General features: G+C 43.6%; 1 protein-coding gene across 2 annotated transcripts in view; it reads left to right on the forward strand.

Annotated features, from left to right (window-relative positions):
• LOC125036162 (transcription factor AP-2-delta-like) overlaps positions 1-8,504 on the forward strand; it is a 28,391-nt gene extending 19,887 nt beyond the window's left edge. For both annotated transcript variants that reach the window (XM_047628597.1, XM_047628596.1), the window contains exon 5: positions 8,262-8,504. In XM_047628597.1, coding sequence (XP_047484553.1) covers positions 8,262-8,400 — 139 coding nt within the window. In that variant the 3' untranslated portion in view covers positions 8,401-8,504. The remainder of the gene's footprint in view (positions 1-8,261) is intronic.
• Positions 8,505-17,500: the final 8,996 nt, after the last annotated feature.

A 17,500-nucleotide genomic window follows, 5' to 3' on the forward strand; every position in this document is an offset into this window, starting at 1 on the left:
TTCCCTACCTCCCATTTTCGGTCAGGGGGGGTTAAGAAATGAAAATGGGAGAACCTAGGTGGAGGGTATTACGAGGTATAGAGGACTCCTGACGGCAGAAAAACAAGTTTAGAAGTAGATATTGCAAAGTTATTTTATGGTCACGTGGACTGCATAGTTACGGCGCAGGATGACTTCAGTGCTATATTATATTGTATTTTGTGATGCTGTGCAATAACTATTGATCCGATCTGAATAAAATAAAGAACAAGAGATAGAGCAATGGTTGGGCTTTTTCTTATGTAAAAAGTGGCCAGTAAGCAAGCAAAAAAAAATATGGAAAATTAATAGAAAATAATAAAAAAAGTTTGAAGGTCGATTACTCGTAAACTTTTTTTTTTTCTTCATATTTCAGACTTCTCACTGCTTACAGTTTTTGTCCGATCTCAAAATGCTTTTTCCCCTAAACAGAACGTCAGTATGCGCATAGAACTACGTATCTTCTTATTTTTTTTTTTAACAAATTTTTAACCTTTTTTTCTCTCTATTTTGCAGTTATGTAACATGCTATAATTTTGAAACAAATTAATGAATTTCCAAACTGGAATACGTTGTTTTGTTTATATGACTTAGAGATTTTCTCAGCAAAAGTAATATAGAAAATTAAGTGTTAACTCTGGAACGTGAGAAGGCTAGAGTTAACCTAACTTTAAAAAATCGATTTTTCGTTGCGCCTACAATTCCCTTTGGTCAAATTAAATAAAATTCTGTATAAAGATGCATAATAAAGTACTCTTTCATCCTACCAAATTTCATTGGTCTGTAAGACCATTTTCTATTTTTCAATAAAAAAGTGAAAATTGGCATTTTCTCAGACTTGTTTATCTAAATTTGATTTCATTGGTTTCCTGACCAGCCTCTCCTTTGATTGCTGCCAGCTCTATCCATTCTGTGCATTACATACCCTGACTGATTGTCCTGTTTATGACAAGGACTGGTCAGACTGTGAAAACTTGTTTGCATGCCTCATCAATTGTGATGCAGTGGTGGTCCATTGCTATACTATTCCTCCCAGAGGCTGACCTAAGTCCTATATTGCCAAGATTAGCCACCATAGACATGACCTCTCCCATAATATTTATATTGATGGAGTGTCTGTCCTGCCTGACATTATAAACCCCTTCCCCATCATTGTCAGAAAGGTTGGTGGTTTGGCCACCCAGCCAAAAACTCACTCCACAGCCCACTTCACTCTATGTGCCATTCTGGTCATGACCATTCAAATTGCTCTGCTCAGTAACACACGTGTGCCAATTGTAGTGAGTCCCATAATGTATTTTATAGGAGCTGCCCTTCCTAAAAGCTCAAATCTGAGGTTGCAGTTCTCAGATTCAAATTAAGCCTTTTTCTACGCGAGGCCAGGCAAGAAGCATGCCGACAAGGTTTTTCTTTCTACCTATGCAAATAGGTAGAAAATCCCCTCCCATCTCAAGAATTCTCAGCATCTCCCCCAATATATCTTCCCTCTACTGTGAATCAACCCAAATTCCTTTTCCGGTCTAAATCTAGATATTCCAATATCTACTACTTCCCCAGTGCCTACCCCCCCTCCTCCCCCTTCAAGAAACTCTTGAAGACATCCAAAACTTCCTAAACATGACCCAAGAGAATGCTCCACTCCCTCATCCACCCTCCAATCCCTTTATTCCTATTCAACCTACATTCAAAGTAAGTACTTTGCCGATATCCATCCCCTTCCATCTCAAGTTCCCCCTACCCCTCTTCCTTCCAATTTCTCAAAAAGCATCAGTATTCCCTCTTCTTTCCTCATTATCGTTTTCACTTACACCCGGATGCTCACATGACTCCCTTATGTCACAACAATGTCCTCTGGATCCCTCCACTCCTGACATTCTTCCCAATACTTCACCAGCTTACCCTGTTCCCTTATCTCATTCTTTGGATTATTCTCTTACTTTTATTGTGGCTGTGGGATGTCCACAAAATGCCTATTAGATATGGATAGATAAACTCACGTAAATCCGAGGGAGAATCTCGGTCTGGGTGACTGGGAACATCTTCACTGGAACTTTTGTCCACCATAGGTGCACGGGGTGTAATGGGTACTACCAGTAGGAACCGACGATTTCTCCAAAACACTGGCCCTGAAGGTGTCCAGAGAAGGTAGTCACGGCTCTGGCCAAGTCCCCAAGTCCCAAGTGATTAAAGCTACTTTATCCCATCGCCTGGAGACAGGATCTTGTATCCAGACACGTGATCCAATTTGCAGTGGCTTTAATGGTCTGGCATGCAAATTGTACAAGACCTTAGCAGCTTGTGATCTCACAGATGTGCAGCAATCACACTCTTCTGTCTTTGCTTTCCATTCTGGTGCAAAAGACAAGTTGTGGGCTGAAACACAGGAATGTAGAGGGTGGCTGGCCAAACAAAACTTGTGCAGGGGAAGGGCCATCCTGACTCGGTGTATTACAGAGAATCCAAGCTCAAAAGCCTCATTAATGATACCGGAAGGGGCAACCTTCACAACTAGGTGTTTCACTGCCTTCCATGCAGCTCCTGCCTGACAATTAGTCTGTGGGTAATAGGGAAAGGATGTATTGTGGCGAACACCCCATCAACACAGGAAATTGTTAAAATTTCAACTTAAAAACTGAGGTCCTCCATCAGTGCATAGCTGAACTGGGATTCCTAGGTCACAGAAGAATTTCCTGAAGTAACTGATGGTGGCTGCAGCTATAGTGTCAGTGCCACTGCATGCCATCACAAGCCATCCTGAGAACTGTTCAACATACACAAGGAAAGACTTTACCGCTGTACTGAAAGTTTGTGGACATGGTCACGAAGGTTTTGTTGGGTGCTTCTCCTGTCAGCAGAAGTACTCCATGCCACAGTGACTGTCATGCAGGCAAGCCAGCACTTCTCGGTGAATGGTAGAAGGAACTATAATGTGGGATCCAAAAAGGATGAGGTCCTGATTGTGGTATGTTCCTTCCAATATGGGAGTAGGTCAGGGTCCAAATCATCATGGTTTGCAGGGAAACGATGAGTCATTTTGGCAAGGAGGTTAATGTACACAGAATCATTATGAGCTGCTGTACGCATCTTATGAGGCACCAAGTTACTTTTCTGCGTTGTTCTTGATACTGCATACAGTGTGACGACAGATATCAGTAAGTCAGAAGTGTAATCACTAAGAGCAACATCTTTGGGGGACAGTGAGTCCACTGGAGCACAGGAAAGGTTGTCTGGGATTGACAGCTCCTTTCCTTTACTCTATGTAGCTGTGAATACGTAATCTGCTATCTTCTCGTTGGTGTTGGGGGTTATTAGTAGCATATGAGTTAGTTATGGGCACCCGAGGTCTTTGGCCTGTCATCAGGGTGAAGTGGAGCAAACCAAGCGGGTTATACTTGCACTTCATCATAGTCCATACTACTGCCACTAATTCCAACTCACTAGTGGCATATCTTGTCTCCATATCTGCGAGAAACCAGGAACCATATTGCACTAATAGTCATTCTCCAGGCTTATATTCTTGCAACAGAGTAAAAGCTACACCATACAGGTGGGAAGCATCCATCTGAAGTATTGTCTTAAACATTGGGTGGAAATGGGTGAGAACAGGTGGTTGTGAAGCGGCTTTCTTCACGCGGCTCAATGCTGCATCATGGTCTGGCGTCCATATGAAAGCATGCTTGAGACTCATGAGCGAGTATAGAACATCTGCAGATGCGGCAAAAGCAGGGGTAAATTCGGCCATTTGGTTCACCAAGCCCATAAAAGATTGGAGATCTGTCAGGTGTGTTGTCTTTGGGAATTCAGTAATGGCATGGACCTTCCTTTCATCAGCTACAATTCCATTCCCTGTATATACCCACAGAATGGCACTACTGGGGCTGCAAGCATAAACTTTTCAGTGTTCATGGTAATGCCCTGTGCACAGCATCTCATAAAAACTTCCTGTACTCGCATTAGGTGGGATGCATAGTCCTCATTCTATGGAAAAGTGTAAGCGACCATAAGGAGTGATGAAAGTTGTTAAATGTTGGTTTTACTCCTCTAAAGGTATCTGCCAATATCTGTATAAGGCATCCAAGGTAGAAAATTAGAAAATACCTTGCCTTTAGGTCGAAAAGATGTACAGCAACATGAGGCGTCGGTGATGGATAGGCTGAACGGAGTATTTGGCTGTTGAATTTGGTGAGGTCAACAGTTATCCTGACACCACCTTTAGGCTTAGCTACAGCCACTAATGTGTGACACCATAAGGACGGTTCATCACCTGCAGGAGTTATGATACCCTAACCCACCAATGAATCCAACTCTTTCTTTACGTCATCCCGCCAGGCATGGGAAATGACTTACGGCATTTGCACAGCAAATGGTTGGCATTTTCCTTCACGAAGATCCGTATAGGGGGTCCACACATTTCTTTTAGCTTCGTACCCCGGTGGAAGTCTTCCTTTGTAATGAGAACATCTAAAATTTCTTGCAGGAAAATCATAGCCTCATCAGGGGATGCAAAGAGTGGAGGTCATGTTAAATCTGAAGGGAACCGTTGTGAAAGAAGAAGTGGGGCTGTTTGGCGGCATCTGTCCTCCTGAAGTGGCCCTGAATAGTGAGCAAGTATAGCTCTGGAAGTTGTAGCTGTCCTCGCTACCTGTGCAGGCTGATCTGATCGTCTTTTGCTGGCATGGACCTGGCTGATATGGATTTGTCATGGGTAGCCCTTGGGGATAATTTGAAACTGCTGTGTATGGCTGTGTAGGGAGGTTGTGATAGAGCGCAACGCTTATATCCAACCCTGTATGGTGATTGTATCATGTGTCATTTTGGCATATAAGGATACAAGGACAGTACATTTCATGTGTGGATTATTCAATCCAAAGTATGTAGAGGTGTCCAGGTCATCTGTGGTTAGTCCTAGAGACTCTAGGTCAACACCCATCACTGTCATGTCAGATCTTATGTCAGGTATGCAGTTCACATATGCTAAAGATTCCCCTGACTACACTAACAATCTAATTGTTGCAGATGCAGGGCCTACACAGGATTCCGTTTCAATTGCGTAGACTTTAGCTGTGCTGTGTGAATTTGGGAAACCGAGAGAACATTCCCTTGTGATAGCAATGTCGTTTTCTTCTTTGTGGACTGACAATGGCTGACAGAGTGACCTACATTGCCTCGTTCCTTTTGTCTCCCACGAAGTCATGGATTCACTGGAGAACATCCGTCAGAGGCAGATCTGAAGTTAGAGACATGCCTAAACTGTGCTCAAGCATTCGTCTAATATCAGCAGATAAGCACGAATTGCTTATACTGATGCAGGCCATGTAGGTCAATCATAACAGCATAATCATCCTAGTGCTGTCTCCATCATTTGTATGACTGCTATGTAACATCTTGGGCAATGGGTGGGCGAGGTTGGACTGAAGCCTTTAGTGCTGGGGTAGTTGAAGTCGCCGAAATCGGTAGGACCATGGCGACAGCAGGCTGTGGATCTTCAGTCTGCAGGGGAGTTGGTGACGTGGCGAGGGCAGCAAACAGAAGTAAGAATCGTCGTTCCTCAGCCTTCCTTCTCTCCTGGCCATCCTCTCTTCTACATCTGTCTTCTTGTCTTTGCCTGGCTCCCTCTTGTCTATGTCTGGCTTCCCCTTGTCGTCGTTCCTTGTCCTCTTGTTGACGTATATGCGCCTATTACCTCTCTTCCGCCATATTTCCATTATTTGAGACAATATATTCATGGATATATTAGTTGGCTGTGATTTTGGGTGTGACGTCGATGAAGGAGACAGCATGACTTCCTCTTGTGTAGCCTCTGCTTTCGTCTTCTTAGACACTATGACAAACGACCTGTGTCTGGTAGCTGGGACCAGCTGCAAGGCACGGTAGGCCAATCTTGGAGCTTAATGTTACAAGGGAATGGAGCTTCCTCTTTCCGTCTGTGTGGTGCAATTTCAGACATGATGTGGGGTGGTATGCAGTATATCTTTTGCCAAATGACAGCAGTATTCCCTGGTCACAAAACACTACAAGAATTCACTGCACTGCACTAACACCACAAGTCACTCAGGCACTTCATAATAGTCACTTAACACATGAAAACTGCATTGCTGGGTCGAACTACCGGTTAATTTCTTCACTGTCTTTTCGCAGAAGCTCACTGCGCCATGTGGGTGTGGGATGTCCACAAAATGTCTATCAGATGTGGTTAGATAAACTCACGTAAATCCTTTAGTGATATATTGATAGGTACACGAGGGTCTGCACTGATAATCATCCATCTCTTATTGTAGCACAGTGCGACTGGCTTCTGTATAAAATAATAATAGTGTTGCAATACATATGTCATTGTTCATAACATAGTTCATCTACTGATATGATACAAATACATCACCCCCCCAATCCCTTGCCCGTTGTTGTCGTGGGGGGGCTTAGGAGGCGGAGACTGGGACCCAATGCTGGGGAACTCCCCAACCATGGGACTCAACAAATTTTGCATTGTCTTTTTTTCCCCCCTCCTACTTTTTCGTTTCTGTCCCTTCACCAACCCCTTCTACTATCCACTTCCTAAGGTGTGAGAGCCGTGCTGAAAGGATGAAAGGCTGACTTTGTGCCAGTCCTGAACGGCCTGAGGGAGCCATGGGCACGGTATTCCCCTGCTTTAGTTGTCTAGCCCTTACCCCTCAAGCGACCCTGAGGGGTGGACCGTTTCTCTCCCCAACATACTCCAGGCTTATCATGGCCAACAATGAATAACCATTAACCATTAACCATTAACCATTAACCATACCATTATTAGAGGCAATGAGGCTTGCCTCTTCATCAAATAGCTCCACCAATTCAAACTCGCCCGATTCCCTGACCCCAGGCTCTCCTTTGACCACGGCTCTGAACACTACAACTAATACCCCCTCCTCAATGCCGACTAGTACAGTATCCACCCTAATCAACACCCCAGGAGACATTTCTACTCCCAACATGCTCAACTTCAACAACTATACCCCCACAACCTTCTTCATCAACTACCCCATCCTCCCTTATGTCCACCTCCCCATAACACTACCTCCCTCAACACTACTCCCTCTTCCACATGCCCCCGTCCTTCTACTACCCCCATCTCTACAAAATTCTTAAATAATCTATTTAGCCCAGCCAAATGGGACCGATTTTTCGTGATCCCTCCCACAACTTCTCACACTTTCTGCTTTGACAACCTGTTTTCATTCCTTAAATGCATATACATCCTTCACTTTATCTAACCCTTAAACATTACCTTACCCGACCTTAACCCATTTACTCGTCAATTCCTTTACCCAACTTTGACAACTAATCACTAACTCAACCACCCTTCACTACCATTTACTATAGTGCTACATGACCTTAGATGTCTAGCACATTTATTTTGCTTTTAACCATTAACCATACAAATACATGTGAAACAACCATTTCTACCTGTATTTCCCTTTGATTGTTTCATAATGGCTCTCTTGCTATTTTCCTCATACAATGTGACTCTTCCTTCCACAGACACATACTCTCCGTTTATCTAATCACCTTATACCTTTAAAACTTTCCACCTTTAGAAATCCGCACCATATTCCATTTGCTCACCCTCTATACCCTTTTCACCACCATTTATCATACCGCATTCTACATTTTTTGACATGTAACACATCTTATTGTAATCGCTAATTAATTTCCACGTTTTTCACCACAATATTTTACCATATGACCTTTGATGTCTAGCACATTTATTTCTTCTAATCATTAACTATTGTCAACCATCATGAAGACGATAGGATGGTCAAAGAAATTTACTTTTACAATAACCAAAAACCTGTAAAGAAGTTACAGTACTCTGATACTGTATTAGCTAAATATAATTATTTTTTGTTGCACTGTGACTTTTATGTTCCATGTAAAAGTTAACCATTAAAAGGTTTATTTTTTTCTGCATATCTTCCTCCATAATATAGAGGTTTGTGGTAGTTTTGATTAACCACTCAAAAGGCTCTCATCGGTAAGGGATACATTCAAAGGAGCAATGTGAAATTTTAAGATTAAGCAAGCACTTACCAAAGTATGAATTTTAATTGTAATTTCACAAGCATCTGACTGCATCATGCAGTCTCAAAACTACACGCTAAAGACTGATTCATGGAACAACTGGCAGAATATCTTCTATAAGGGAAATTTCGATTAACCTTCATTCATTGGTAAGTACTTGGTTAATCTCACAATTTTTTCTTTCTTTTCAGGGAATTGTTACAAGATATATTAAGAGAGATAGAATCCCGGGACACTAATCTCAGCTTAATCACTCATGGCTTTTCTCCACTTATCATAAGGGCTGTGATTGATATTCTCGTTGAGATTATTACCTTCCACGAGGCTTAACCCAAGCAAAATTGCTGTTCTTTATTAATGTAATTTCTAGTATATTTAGTATGTCTCTCTTAACAATTTTGAAATAATTGACTAATCAATAAATTGTGAAAATATGTTGTATTAAATATCCCTAAATATTTTTTTATAAACATTTTTAACATTTCTTCTTCATTCTCATTGAGAGCATAATACACATTTTTGAAAATTGTCTCGTTACTTATAGTTTTATAAGCGGTGTCATTCTATGCATTTCCATAGAACGTGATGAACATCTCGGTCTTTTTGCCGAACAAAATCTGTGAGAATGCTTTCGTAATATCAGCATTCAGTGCAACCTTCCACCTTCTGAACCGAATCAAAACTTTCCCAAGATCAGGGGTAAGTGAAGGACCAGACTCAAGACAATCACTTCAAGAAATGCCATTGTAACTAGCTGCAGAAGCATCAAAAACTTAGTTGAAGAACTACTTTCTTTGATAACTGGATGATGAGGCAGATAAAATGTAGGCTGAGAACTTAAAACCTTATTTGAAGGGACTTCCTTAATTATTCCTTCTTTTTCATAACCAGTAAACACATCAGAACTCTTTCTTAAGATGGGGGTCCTTATCTAAATTACGCTCTAATCCTCCTAGCCTTTTCCTTGCAAGTCCCTCATTATTTCTAAGATTCTTCTTATAGTCATCTGACTTCCAGGGTAATCCTACTTCATAACGCCCCCAATCAAACTTAACATTTCCACAAAATTGTTGTAGAACAGGGTCTGAGGTAAGTGGGCTAGAAACGGTTCCCATTCTATACTCCAAAAATCAGAATCTGTTACATTTCCTATGCACAACATACCCCCCCCCCCCCCCATCCCTTGCCCGTTGTCGTGGGGGGGGGGGGGGGGGGGGCTTAGGAGGCGGAGACTGGGACCCAATGATGGGGAACTCCCCAACCTTGGGACTCAGCCCTCGACTCAACAAATTTTGCATGGTCTTTTTTTCCCCCCTCCTACTTTTTCGTTTCTGTCCCTTCACCAACCCCTTCTACTACCCACTTCCTAAGGTGTGAGAGCCGTGCTGAAAGGATGAAAGGCTGACTTTGTGCCAGTCCTGAACGGCCTGAGGGAGCCATGGGCACGGTATTCCCCTGCTTTAGTTGTCTAGCCCTTACCCCTCAAGCGACCCTGAGGGGTGGACCATTTCTCTCCCCAACATACTCCAGGCTTATCATGGCCAACAATGAATAACCATTAACCATTAACCATACCATTATTAGAGGCAATTGCCTCTTCATCAAATAGCTCCACCAATTCAAACTCGCCCGATTCCCTGACCCCAGGCTCTCCTTTGACCACGGCTCTGAACACTACAACTAATACCCCCTCCTCAATGCCGACTAGTACAGTATCCACCCTAATCAACACCCCAGGAGACATTTCTACTCCCAACATGCTCAACTTCAACAACTATACCCCCACAACCTTCTTCATCAACTACCCCATCCTCCCTTATTACTACCTTACAACCTTATTGTCCACCTCCCCATAACACTACCTCCCTCAACACTACGCCCTCTTCCACATACCCCCGTCCTTCCACTACCCCCATCTCTACAAAATTCTTAAATAATCTATTTAGCCCAGCCAAATGGGACCGATTTTCGTGATCCCTCCCACAACTTCTCACACTTTCTGCTTTGACAACCTGTATTCATTCCTCAAATGCATATACATCCTTCACTTGATCTAACCCCTAGACATTACCTTACCCAACCTTAACCCATTTACTCGTCAATTCCTTTGCCCAACTTTGACAACTAATCACTAACTCAACCACCCTTCACTATCATTTACTATAGTGCTACATAACCTTAGATGTCTAGCACATTTATTTTGCTTTTAACCATTAAACATCAGGATCCATAAATCCCCAGTAAGCATCCAAACCCCACATGTATCTCTAGACTCAGGTGGCTATTATTCTTGTAACTATCAGCAAGTTGAAAGTTAGAAAATGCATCAACCAAATTACTGGGAGTACAGGGTCCAATTAACAGCGCACAAACCTTTTGAATCTCTAATGCCATTAAATGTTTTACACCTTGTAAACTTGCTAATTTCAAGTCAAATATATTACTCTGTTTACCTGAAGGACACTTACTACCTCCAAAAGCAGTTTATGACACTGGTTCCGAGCTCACCCATTTAGGCTTAACTTCACAAGATTACTGGACATAAATTATATCAGAGCCAGTATCAAACAACAAGGTGGGTTCACAACAAACACCTGAGTCACCTTACCCTTTATCTTTAGCGTTTTTGTAACACACAACTTGTTTTTGTCAACACATTACACATGCTAAGAGTGACTCATGATTCACTTGAGGACTGCAATTTTCAGAAGAAGGTTCAGCAGCATCATTATCTTTCTGATCAATCATGGCCTTTTTCATAGCTTTGTTTTTTCACCCTCTGATACTTCAAACATATACAGGCAGCTTTGATTTTACTTCACGTTCCTTCAATGAGACCTGAATATCTCATACTTGTGTTTCTTGCTGCAGAAAGCACTATAAGATGATCCTACTTCAGACGATGTGTAAAGAGATGATGCAGATGGCACTCTTCTCCGAGTCTACAAAACATCCTGTCTTCCCAATCACGACATCCTTGAAGGTTTCCGATCTCTCAATTCTCTCAATGTCTCTCTGAAGAAACTGCAGCAGCCAACTGATGTCACTTTCACGGCCAGAGTCCTCTCTAGCCCACTCCACCCTTAGCTCCTCAGGAAGGCATGGCCCACATTTGTCAACAAGGCATGAAGAAGCAGGAGCGAGGGTTGGGGTGTTGAATGAAACAGGTGACCGGGCAGTGCCTCGTAGTGGCCTTTATTTTCAGTGGTTACACGCAGAATATATTTTATGGAAAATAAGTACGTCACCTCTTTTAGTTTTAGAAATATAGGAAGTATGTAATATAACTCTCGATCACATTAAGAAAACTCACACTCTAGTTACAAAAAATATAAATGTTATTTGTGTGTGTGTGTGTGTGTGTGTGTGTGTGTGTGTGTGTGTGTGTGTGTGTGTGTGTGTGTGTGTGTGTGTGTGTGTGTGTGTGTGTGTGTGTGTGTGTGTGTGTGTGCACATATATGTATATTTATTTATATATGTATATAAATATATACATATATATACATATATATATATTTATATATATTTATATATATATTTATATATATATTTATATATATATTTATATATATATTTATATATTTATATATATATTTATATATATATTTATATATATATTTATATATATATTTATATATATATTTATATATATATATTTATATATATTATATATATATATTTATATATATATATATATATATATATATATATATATATATATATATATATATATATATATATACACAGTGAACAGCGCATCGCATCAGTGAAGTACAGCTCTTACATGTTGATAAATATAGAGAAGATCAGGCAATGGGTGGTCTAAGTCTGCTAGCCATGTTGTCTGTTAATGTGTACAGTTCATCTTGAAAGAATAATTTGGGTTATAAAGTGAACGAATAAGTGAATTTTTTAAAACGATTGTGATGCTTTGTGGGGCTGCAGCCAAGCCAAGGAGGCCTCTGAGTTCCCTTTAGATGCCCTCCCTGATCGAGATGAGAGCACAAGCTGAACCAGCCGAAACAGCTGCTGCTCCCATGACCAAAGCCCAAAGCCGAAAGGGCGGACCGAAACGACCGAGGCCGGAGACAGACTCTGAGGGAGAGTCTGAACAGTTCAAGATTCCCTCTAAACCTGGAGGCTTCCACAATGCCTACCAACTGGTCAGGGCATTGGAGATGCAGAGACCAGGGCATGATTATTGTGCCCAAAGACCAAGCTACCCTAAATTTCCTGCAGGAAACGAAGGATTGGAGGAAAGCGAGTCTCTCGCCACTGAATCCATACGACAGGAGAGTCAAGATGGTGTTACTTGGGTTCTCAATTTCATATGATGTGGAACTGATCACATCACACCCACAGGTCATGGAGGCTTTCCGATTGTCGAAAGGAAGACTCCAACCAGGCAAGTTCTGGTGACCCTGAAAGAAGCCCCAACCACTACCCTTGATCAGGGTAACTGGGGCACCTTTAACTATGTGCCTGAGCCACTTCGGTGCTTCAAGTGCCAAAAATATTGTCACAACCAGGCTAGCTGCACAGCCAAGCCCAAGTGTAGTGTCTGCAGCAAGGCACACGACACTGACGTGTGCCCAAAGACGTACAAGGTCAAAGGGACACAACAGCCAAATGTCCCAACTGTGCCAAGAGGCAACATGCCTGGAGCCTGGCTTGCTCTGTCAGGAAAGAGGCGGCCCCCAGGCGACAAGAGGTTGCTAAAAATCGACCAGACTTTGTTCCTGCTCCCAAGAGCACCTATGTCTGGGGACAGCACAAAAGAGAAAAGGCTTCCTTACCTCCTAAGAGGAAGGAATCTCCTCCCCAGCCGATACCAGATATCTCCAATAAAAAGGAGTTTCTGGCTATATGTGCACTATAAGTGCAGAAAAAGAACCAGAGGAATAAAGGTTCAAAGAGCAGTACAAAACCCTCCCCAAGAGATAATAATCTCCTCTTTGATGAGGAAGATATGACTCCTGTTGACTGCTGCAGTCATTGCAGTAGCAACAGCTTTGGGGAGGTCGAGTGAGGAAGCAGAGAAGGCAGTCACGGTCTCTGGGCAATAACCCAGACTGTTGCAGTCCTGAAGGGAAGGAAGCTGGATAGAACCAAACCAGCCCCACCCTCGCCCCAGGACGAGACTCCTCCCCCCCACTCCAACCCCGGCCATGCCCTCACAGGCAGAGCCAAACCAGACAGAATTTGTACAACCAGTGCCAGAACAACCTGACTTTACCCAGGTAAAGCCAGCAAAGAAAAAGAAAAACGGACAAAGCCTGAAAGGAGAAAAGCCAACCTAACAAAAGTCAGAGCTACCAAGCTCTCCACTCCCTAGTGGACCCAGGAATAGCTTGACAAACACCCCAAAAGCAGGTGAAAATCCCTCAATCACCGAGGGCTTCAGAATGGAGTTGTCAGACTCCGAATATGATGACGTCTCAAATGTAACTTCCATGACATACAATCTAAACATACTACAGTGGAACATCAATAGCTTCTATTCAAGGAGTGCCATCCTCCACACAATAGTGCGATCAAGGAACTTTGACATTATACTCCAGGTGACATTAACATTGGAGACTGTTCGTTTCTCAGTGTATCAAGTCTTCATGCTGCCACGCATAGCTGGCAAAAGAGGCTTGAGCACCCTGGTCAGAGCAACAATCCCCTGCTCCGCAATAGCCGATGCACCACACTGTGGAGACGATGTTGATTCTCTTGCTGTTGTGATTCACCTGGCCGGGAGCCCCCTCAAACTGTACATTGTGTACAGCAGGCCATTCTGTAGGAGCTTAGACATCAACCAGGTCTGTGCTACTGCAGCACAAGACCGTGTGATCATAGGGGGAGACTTCAATGCATACCACCCTAGCCTGGCTCCCTGCTTGGCACCAAATGTGGCTGGCTATCCCATAGCCGACTTGCTTGAGACATTCCTTGGCCACTGCGGCTCTGGTGGAGAGAATCAAATGGTGTGTCGATGAGACTATCACAAGTGACCATTACGGCACTATAACTACCCTCATGGATACTGCCCCAGCCCAATTGCCACAACCAAATCCAAGATGGAAAACAGACAATGCCAACTGGCAGGCATTTCAGAACGCCTTGGCCCACTGTCTGAGATGCAATGAACCCCCACAAAGCGAAAATGTGGAAGTGCTTGAAGCCAGACTTATCAATGCCATAAATCATTCATCTCATACCCCATACCTAATACTCAGCTTGAGTCCAGGAGTCACAAAGATGCCTGGTACTTTAATGATGAGATTAAGTAGGTCAATCACAGAGTAAACATGTGCCGAAAACAATTCCAAAGGCAAAGAACCCCTGACAAACTAGCCCTTCTAAGGGAGGCTGTCAGGGATGCCAAGGAAACTGCCAACAGAGTCAGGCAGGAAAAGTGGCTGAAATGGTGTGAGTCCTTCAACCACCAAACCACCGGGTCAGGCGAGGTACCAGCCACTCAGCCCCGAGGTGCACACATCACGACCCTCAATCAGAGACAAACAGATTGGTGCACGAGTTTTCTGCTAGAACAAGCAGCAACAGTCTGCCAGCCGAACTAAGGGCAAGCCAAAAACGCCTACAACCAGGCAGATTTGCTTATATCAGAAAAAGGGCAGCCGAATCCGATAACTCAGATGTTATCTTTTCTCTAAGGGAACTAAGAAAAACCTACAAAAACAGTTCTTGCTCAGCCCCGGGTTCTGGTGGGATCTCCTACCCCATCATTTCCCATCTAGGACTGGCAGGTGAGCTTGCACTCTTGCAACTTTCACTCTACTCCAGAGCTGGAAGAGGGCTACCATAGTTCCCATCTCAAAACCAGAGGAGCTTGGAAAATGGGACCCCCACATGAATACCACATGGTTTCACAAGGGGCATGAGCACAGCACACAGCAGTCACGCTCTTAAGCACAATTAGTACTGGCACATCTGTGGTAGAATTCCTAGACCTGGAGAAGGCTTTTGAATTAGCAAGTCCCCTTGCCATTCAGGAGACCCTGATCCAGAAGGGAATCAGAGGAAAGTTCTTGGCTTGGATAGGTGACTACTTCAGGAATAGGACAGCCAGGGTCAGATTCCAAGGTCACCTATCACTGCACATACTACTAGAAAATGGAAGTCCAGTCCAGCCCTATTCAACACCCTGATGTCCTGTATCCTCAACATACACCTCCCAATGGGGTGCAAGATCATCTCCTATGCAGACAATCTTGCAATCACCTCCACTGGACCACACTGCCTAAGTAAAGCCCACCGTTGTCTGGACCTTGTATACTCAAGTCTGAAAATCCAAGGTAAGGATTGACCAGACCCTCTCCTTCCATAAGGAGGTCCAGTACCTGGTTGACCGAACCAAAACAAGACTGACTGTCATGAGAGCAATGAATGAGAGACACATAGGAGCCAGACACAAAGTTCAAAGAGCATTCTATGTACATGCCGTCCGGCCTATTGTGGACTATTCCTCTGTCGCTCTGATTGCCACAAAGAAAATATTTAAAGACATTGGAGACAGTTCAAATTAAGGCTGCCAGGATCATTCTGGGTGCCCCAAGATGAACAAAGGTCTTCAAACTCCTCATGGAGGCAAACCTTCTCCCCCTGGACTCACAAATTGATCTAATGGCGGCACAATTCCTTACAAAGGTCATCCAGGCTCCCAGGACACAAGCCTAAAACAAAAAATACTCAGACGCCTAGAACAAGACCAAACAACTCCTGGCTGTCTCACACAGCCATTGGGTTGATACACTATCACCTCAAAGAACAGCTACTTGCCAAGGGCATGGACTCCCTCCGCACCCTGACTGTATCAAAGCCCCGCCGTGGGCACAAACCTTGATAGAGTTCTCTGTTATGAACCTGTAAAGGAGAAAGAATCACTACCCCATGCCTAATCTAAAGGCAGAAGCTGAAAGGGTCATTGCATCACTCCTCCAGGTAGCATTATATATATATATATATATATATATATAACATATATATATATATACACATACATTTATATATATATAACATGTATATATATAATATATATAACATATATATCTAACATATATGGATCAGTCGATCCCTTAAGCCACACTGCAGGCGCCGGCTTTGCAGCAAGGGATGCCACAAAATCCATGAGGGTAAAAGATAACGCCTCCTCGCTACAGGCAGAGGCAGTTGCAATCATGGAAGCCCAAGCCTACGCGTCCCTGAGGGAAGGACACGTGGTCATACATACAGACTCCAGGGCAGCCATTGACTGTCTTCAACACAGCTCACCCAAAGACAACATCTTCCTCCTGACCACTGACAGACTAGCCGACATTGGCCTCCAAATCCCATGATCATACAACCAAGGTTGAAAAATCTTTAAGATGAAGTGTGCTGCAGCCGCTCGTACCTTACTCCTGCAGCTTCACAGAGAGAAAACGAGAACCTCCCCCTCGGCCAGATGGTACTCAGACACTACAGGTTATGAGCCTCTAGCACTCACTGAAGTAATCAACAAAGGTACCGAAGATATTCTTCACAGAATCAGATCAAAGAGACATTAAACCATGAAGAAAGGTGTTGCATGCATTATGGCGAGCCGAACGCCACCCTGGTACACTACTTACAGAATTGTGAGCACAATTTCTGAGACAGCCGCCGTGTTGGTAAAGAGATTATGCCGTATACTTACATCAAAGCGGCAGGACCACCTGCTTGCAATCTCGTCACCACGGTAAGCACCGAGTGTCAGAGAACAAAATGAGACAGCCATAATAAGCTGATACAGGCCGGGCCATGTATGGAAGGCCCGGGCGAAGCTAGATCTTCGCAAATTTCAACTGTATTGTTGACAACGCGGTAACATGGGGCAGGTGAGGACAGACCAACGGAAGCGAAGGGCGGTCAGATCATGTCGGAGAATCGAGCGGACTTTGCGCAGAGTGGCCGGCATACGGGAGAAGGCGGAGGATTTGGGAAGCGAGGAGACTATCGGCAGGAGAAGAGCCGCTGCCTAATTTCAGTTTGAAATTAGGCAGCAGCTTTATTAAGGAGGATTCCATCAGTCTGCGGGCGTGAACATCAGCGGAAGGAAAGACAATTCGCGCCGCTGACCAGTCCATCTCATGGACTGTAACCCTCTGATGGCAAAACAGGGCGTTGTTGCTGTGTCCCCTGGATACAGCTTACTTATGTTGAGACAGACGCTTAGTATGACTGGCGCCCGTCTCGCAATAGTATTGCTTATCACAGGAGGTACAAGGAACAGCATAGGTGCCCACCTTCGAGGAAGAGGTAGGACTGGTGTGGACCAGGTTGCGACGGAGAGTATTCACTTGGCGAAACTGGAAGCTCACTTTCAATAAATCTAGTTTTTGCAATGTGGGTTTTCTACCATAGTATCAACACGGAATAGTGTTTTACCATTCATATAAACATT

Source organism: Penaeus chinensis, chromosome 20, assembly GCF_019202785.1.
Source record: "Penaeus chinensis breed Huanghai No. 1 chromosome 20, ASM1920278v2, whole genome shotgun sequence".
Lineage (NCBI taxonomy): Eukaryota > Metazoa > Arthropoda > Malacostraca > Decapoda > Penaeidae > Penaeus > Penaeus chinensis.